The sequence below is a fragment of the Ceratina calcarata genome, unplaced genomic scaffold (assembly GCF_001652005.2).
Source record: "Ceratina calcarata isolate Rehan_Ccalc_2016 unplaced genomic scaffold, ASM165200v1 scaffold517.2, whole genome shotgun sequence".
NCBI lineage: Eukaryota > Metazoa > Arthropoda > Insecta > Hymenoptera > Apidae > Ceratina > Ceratina calcarata.
The window spans coordinates 279,499-286,453 of record NW_017176301.1 but is presented as its reverse complement, the minus strand read 5'-3'; the positions used below and the strand labels follow the sequence as shown (position 1 = coordinate 286,453).

Sequence of the window (6,955 nt, the reverse complement as noted above, 5' to 3'; positions counted from 1 at the left end):
TAATAATAATAATAATAATAATAATTGATATAGCGATTGAATTGTAAATAACGAAGGCGCATAGTTCGAGACGTTTAGTCGCGAAGTACATGTGGTCACGTTTCATCGTTTGTTTGTAAACAATGCAGACGAAAGAATGCCAAAGGAACACGTGCGGGGCGGGAGCGGAACAGCAGCTTATCGATACGGCGAACAGTGATGAGAAAACGGAAGCCGACTAGCATCTCATCCCTTATCTGTCGTTCCGAGGTCAATGGTCGAACCAATATCTTTTTAAATGAAATTCTCGACTTTCAGTATTTTATAATTACTTCACCATAAGAATTAATTAAAATTACAGATTTTTAATTACATTCCAGATTTTTTATGATTTTATGAAATGTTTAAAAATTGTAAATAATAAGAAAGATATAATAATTCGAAGATGTCGTTTTTTAATTTATACGTGGAGATTACTAAAAACTTCTATATATAATCTCATGGACTTCTTTTTCAGAATTTTATTATTCTCACTTAATTTGAATTACAAATTACAAATTACAAAAAACCATTAATTAAATTAAATAAATTCTAGAGTTTTTACAATTTTGTAAACATTGTAAAATTAAAAAGCTGTCGTTTTTTAATTTCTATCCGAAGATTCTATGTGAGAACGTCTATACATTAAATGTTATAAGATAATAGGAAAGAGCAGTGAACTGAAATTTAATTAAAATTTAAATGAACAGAATTTCTTAAAATGATGAGACAGTCACAGGTGCACAATGCACAGTCGGTATCTGTCTGTAAACGCTCAGATTATAGTCAGCCTGCGACTGACTCATATTGATTACATGTGTTTACATTGTTTAGCCAATAAGAGGCCGGCAATCGATCGACTGGCCACTAGCGCCTCAGCGCGCCAGTCTAGTAGCGACTGCCGTGCGCTTAACATCGAGGTCTGAGCGTATTAAGTCTCAAACAGTTTAATTAGTAGTAAAACATTTAAAAGATCCTATGAAGTTGCAAATTAATAATAACAATACTAGTAATTATAGAATTGACGATGTACGTTTTCAGTGTAAAAGTGATTTCCCTCGGAGGTGAGAGACTCCAATTGAAAAACTAATGAACTTTCATATAGATATGATATCTACTGTTATAGGTTGAACAAGCTGGCCAAACCTTTGTAGAATTTAGATATTGATACAGTTATATTAGCTCGGCAAGTAATTTCTGTGTTTATAGAAACCGAAATTATCTTGCCAATCGAATATTTTCTCTGTCCCTCTAGCATGCTCGATTCCCATAAATTGTTTAATGAACAATAGATGTTAATTAGAATAATAGAAGAATGAAGATCGATCTGTAGTTTTTTGATGAGTGATTTAAATTTGATTTGGAATTTGAAGGGAACAGGGCAGCGGGGCGGGTTCAGCTCGAGGCTGGAAGGCCTAAGAGGCAGCGGAGCATCTACTCCAGGAGGATACTCCTGCCTCTGATAATTAATAGAAAGAACAAGCTGGAGATCGGTGACTCGAGGGCGGGGTACGGCAACGATATGTTCCAGGTGCCTTTGATCGCCGCGGGGGACCCCAAGGAGGCGTCTACGAGCGACACGGTCATTCTCGAGGTACGTGAATTGTTGAGCACCGCTTTATTGTTAATAACTCAGTTATTATTGATCCTATCAAAAAATGTTTTATACGAAAGACACCGCGATGTTCTACAAAAGAGGTTCCATGCATTTTTCTTCTAGCTCTAATATTTAACGACCTAATTGCAATTAACGGCATCTCACATCGTCGGATATGCAAACTGTTAGTCAGAATTTCAATTTCTCCTCATCTATTACTAAACGGTTGGACCTACGGAAAGAATGCATAGGACGCATATTTTTGTAGCTGACAACTATGCTTACAACTTTCATTTGAAACATTTTTCGGCAAGGTCAATAATTAACGAATAATTAATAAAAAAAGAGCACCGAATCGTTTTTTTTTTTTTGTTAATTACTCGTTGATCAATGGAATTAGGAAAAAATTGCATAAGACTTTTTTATAGCCTTCATGAATATCTACAATTTTTGTTTCGAGAGTTTTTCGCTGGCAGCAACAGATAAACAGTTATTTGCAATAAATACAAATTTTGGAAAATGTGTGAAATAAAAGTTGTAGGTATTGCTAATGTCTACAAATTAGGTCCTATACAACTCCCTTCTATCTCGAATATTTCAGGAGTAATTGTCACGAGTATGATATTGTCCGCTGTTTCTTATACCGTCTATCGCTTAATTTTAATTAACTCATTAATTATTAATCCTACAAAAAAGTATTTCAAACAAAAGTTGTAGCTCCACCTCTGTCCTACAGATAAGGTCCTATACTATTTTCTCGTAACACCAAAATTTCCCGAGTAAACTGAATTTCCGTGATGAAACCCAGGTCGGGCTACTTGGTGACACGTGGAGATACTGCGTACAGAGGCAGCGACTCGCGGAGAGATCCGAGTGGTTTCGAGCTATGCTCGTGGGTCCTTTGGCCCCGGCGAGGACCGACCCACCGCCTGTACTGAAGCTTCAGCACGTCGAGAAGCGCGCCTTCGATCACCTCCTCAGGTAAGTCCTTCAAACAATAGATAATTTCGCGTTGCTCTTTCATTGTTTCCCGCAATTCGTGATCATGATGACGTCTTTATACGGTCTGGCATTCGCCGGTGTTCTCGCCTACCTTTGGATCCTCTTCCTAATTATCTTCCCATTGCTGGTCTGCTGCAAAATCAGGCTGAGACAAAATTCGCCTAAGACGCAATGCAAATGCCAAGGGCGTACGCTTCGCGCGTTGAATTAAACGTTAGTTTAAAAGAAAATTTCTTAATAAAGTCGATGACTATGCGAGTTGACTCACAGGTTACGAGACTCTTGACAGGACGATCGTCTTCGCTCTTCGTTTGTCTCAATTATTTTTATTCCCAGGTACTTGTTGGACGAGCCGATTAACTTTCAATCGGTGTCAACCGCCAGGGCGACTCTGGACGCGGCCCACCAGTATCTCTGCCCCGACTTAGCGAGACTTGCGGTGGAACATTTAGAAAAGAATTTAAACCCGGGAACAGTGTTAGAAACTTATATGGGATTGAGTTTGTACGCGAATCATTCGAACTGTGCCAGCAGGCACGATGCCCCTCCGTCTGCCCCGCCAGCTCCTGGAGATATAGCCGGAGAAACAGGTAAGGAATTGATAATTTAAATGTAACGATAGTGTTCGTTGAGATAGAATCTTTACAATTTTGCAAGGTCTATTCCAAAATTCATTTTCACCACTTAGAAGTCGATTTAGCTAAAACTGTCAGGTGATGTAATGAAAAGTAAAGAATTGAAGCTTTTATTTGAGCCGCGAGCGAAGTGAATCCGTTGATTATTAACGAAATCATTGACGGTCAAAGTTGAACGAGAGTTTGGTTACACGATATCATAGACGGATCACTTAATTACGATGTTTATCGTAGCTGCACTTTGCACGAGGCTGCTACACGCCTGTCTAGACGTAGTGGACTCTGAGCCGGAGGCTGTGTTTGCCCAGGAAAGGTTCGAGGAGTTGGACTCTGCAGAGGTCGAGGAACTATCGTGCAGAGACACGCTCAGGTACGATAATAATTCTTGTATTAATGCAATAACCTATTTATTATTATACGGTATAAGTTTCATTCCGTTCGAGAGGATTAATATTATACACGTAATTAACCGGTGGGAGGACAGGTTGACGAACGAGTCAGCGCTGTTCCGCGCGCTGGACAGGTGGGCAGCGTCCGAGTGCCGGAGGAACGGTGTTTCGCCTTCGGCGACGAACAAGAGGTCCGCGCTCTCCGATGAGGTTTGGTACAGTGTCAGATATCCTCTGATGACGGACAAAGAGTTCATCGACGGGCCCATGGCGAGCGGGATTTTGTCTAGTGAGGAATCTGCGCTGATCGTTTCCAGGATCCTGGGACATGATTGGAAGGAAGTAAGAGATCGAAACTTGTATGCAAACGGAACATCAGTTTAGTGGAAACAACTCGTTAATTATTATTAATCCTAGCAAGAAATGTTTTCGACGAAAGCTGTAACTTTTATCAGATTGAACATCGCAGCGTATTATTCAGGTACAAAGTTGCCTGACTGCACTGCCAAGATTGAGCAGCACCCCGAGGTTCGGCCCGAACCGCGACGACACTGATGAGGACGGCGGACCCTGCGGCTGGGCTACGAAAAGGGAATGTAGGGAGAACAGAAAGAACCGTAGAAAAGAATGCGTTCACCAGGGCCAGAGGACCTGCGCCAGGATCGGTAACTGCCTGGTCAAGGTCCTCGCCTGCATCTTCGACTGAGAGAGGCTCATAGCTAATTTACCGGATACTAACTAACCGGAATTTAATTAACCGGAAACTATATAAAGAATAACGAACATTTTATTAATCAAAACTTTGTCTCCGAGCTAATGATTGCTTGTTTTTAAACGTTTTCATTTGATAAGACTAATTATTATATTTAACGATGTCCAACGACGAAAAGCTAAACGAGGCTGATACTGTTATATCGTGTTCACAGTAGCGTCCGGGTATATGGCCACGCCTTGTTCAGATGGCCATATATCCGGAGAGTACTGTGAATCGCTTCCTGTCATTTTTCTTCATCTGATAACCGTAATCTCCAGATGTATGGCCACACCAATCTCGAATATCATACGTGACCATATATCCGGAGAATATTGTAAATCGGTTCCTATCATCTATTACTATAGATCAGGCATGGCCAAGTACACGTGCACCACTGTAGCTGTTCTCCCTACTTCGTGCAGTAGGCCCAGGAAGCCCTCACATTATTTCAGTATGTTACGTGCGTGCATCATACACACTATTAACCGTTCGGACTGCGTGCCTCACTCCGGCTCCCGGGCAAGGTCGTGTCGCGCGGCGACAACTTTGGCCATGCCTGGTACAGATGTAGTCCCAGGGTATATATCAGGTATGGCTTCAGAAGGTATACCTTCAGCGGGAGCCTAAGTGGGGATGTGTTAAGTAGTGTGAGCGCATTATGGTCTGCTGTGTTACTGTGACTATGGCACGAGGTGGGGAAAGCTATTGGAGTAGGGAGAAATGAGTTGGCCATTCCCACGCCGGGTCCCAATTACCACGCGCAAGCATATATCCGGAGATTACTGTAGACAGACGAAACCTGAGAGTAACCGTGCAATCGAAGGGCCTTATCAAATATCCTGGACCCTTTATACAATGTATTTTGTAAGGGATACCGATGCACCCTTTTCTTTTCACTAAAATTAAATGACCGTGAATCATTTTATCATAAACACATTTCGCGATTGGAATCAATTTTAAGGAGGAAGAAGAGTGTTCGGTTATATATTACTTGATGAAGGTTGAAAAATTGTTAATACGACTAAGTCATTCTTAAATGTGTAATCAATCTAACTCTAGTTATATCTATATCGGAACAAAAAGAAAATAATTGGATTTGTTACGTTCGATTCCTGTTTCAGAGTATATACGTTGCATTTTACATTTTATTCTATGTTATAAATATATATATATATATAGTCATATTGTGAATTGTGATTGATGTGTTTTGAAATTATTAACTAGGTGCGATTAATTAACAATTAGAAAAGCGTGAATGGAATCATGGCTGGTCCGTGTGAATTATTACGTTTTTATTCTATTTAAGGAATTAACGACGAAATTGAAGAGGCACCTCTCGCGGATCTGTTTTAACGATTATTATACGTATAAAGAAAGAACGTCGATCTATTTTTTCGTTGATTGAAATTTTTGGAAACGTTTTAAAGAGACGGATAGATGAATGGATCTTCACTTGAATACGCTTCTTCGAAAATTTCGTTCAACTCCAGCAAACAATGTTGTAACCGTTTTATGTTAATGAGATCCAATAAAATTTGTATACCGCTTGAATCCGTATGTCTTAATGAAATCTTATTTGCCTATTTTTCTCTAGCGTCTATAGTTAACGAGTAATTTAATAAACAATGACTTTTATTGCAAAAGTTTTATTTTGCACCCTAACGAAGAATGCTTCAAATAAAAGTTGTAGCTCTCAGCGTTGATTATAAAAAAGTAGTCGCATGCAAATTTCTTCTAACTCCAGTATTTAACGAAATATTCGAATTTCTGTGTAGACGAACACATTTTACACACGTGCTAAAAAAAAATCGATTAAAATATCTTAATGACACTTGATAGACGCTTAGATAGAACTCTCCTGGCGGTTGCTTCCAAGCTTCACTCAATTCCCTCGATTAGTGCGAAAGTTTTGAGAATTTTAATTTAAGTGTTGCAATCGGAAGGAAAATAATTACTACACTCTTAACTTTTTAATTTTAATAACATCTGTGGACCCTTGTGCACTAATCTCATTCCTAAAATCGAATAGAGATTCTCTCAAACCTCACATAAATGTTCACGGCACGCATAAATTAAGAAATAATAATCGTTACAGCCATGATGTAAAAACATAAGGTGTGTTCTTGCGCAATCCATTTGAACATCCATCTGTACACGGACATTTCCACTCGTTGGCCATTTTGGATTTCTAACCAATCACACTTCATATTAAAACAGAGCGAATTTTAAAATCGTAAACATGTCAAAAATTAGGTTCTCGGAGAGTAATATATATGCGTGTTTGAAATAAACAATAGATCATCGTACTTCCGATATGGCCGATGAGTGGAAGGCGCAAACAGCGACCCATTTGAACACGCCGGAAGAACACACCTTATGTTTTTACATCATGGTTACAGCTACAAATAATTACCGCAATCGTAATGTATATATGTATAATAAATCTATTCTTCTGTTTTCATTGCCCAATTGGCATTGATGCTGCTGGATTTTCACATAATTTTGACGTTGCAGAATGGTTGCAGAATGAAAACAATGTCAGCCTACGTTTTGATAAACA

At 39.3% G+C, this 6,955-nt stretch overlaps 1 protein-coding gene across 2 annotated transcripts in view; it reads left to right on the top strand.

Moving 5' to 3' along the window:
• The window catches only part of axed (BTB/POZ domain-containing protein axundead), a 15,031-nt gene extending 9,085 nt beyond the window's left edge, over positions 1–5,946 (top strand). Inside the window, exons 1-7 of one of the 2 annotated variants that reach the window (XM_018030270.2) lie at positions 568–1,082; positions 1,392–1,612; positions 2,424–2,596; positions 2,954–3,207; positions 3,487–3,622; positions 3,737–3,983; positions 4,123–5,946. In XM_018030270.2, coding sequence (XP_017885759.1) covers positions 1,046–1,082; positions 1,392–1,612; positions 2,424–2,596; positions 2,954–3,207; positions 3,487–3,622; positions 3,737–3,983; positions 4,123–4,347 — 1,293 coding nt within the window. In that variant the 5' untranslated portion in view covers positions 568–1,045 and the 3' untranslated portion in view covers positions 4,348–5,946. Of the gene's footprint in view, positions 1–567; positions 1,083–1,391; positions 1,613–2,423; positions 2,597–2,953; positions 3,208–3,486; positions 3,623–3,736; positions 3,984–4,122 lie in introns of those variants that run through there. The other variant, XM_018030271.2, reaches the window with a different exon arrangement.
• The last annotated feature ends 1,009 nt before the right edge of the window (positions 5,947–6,955 follow it).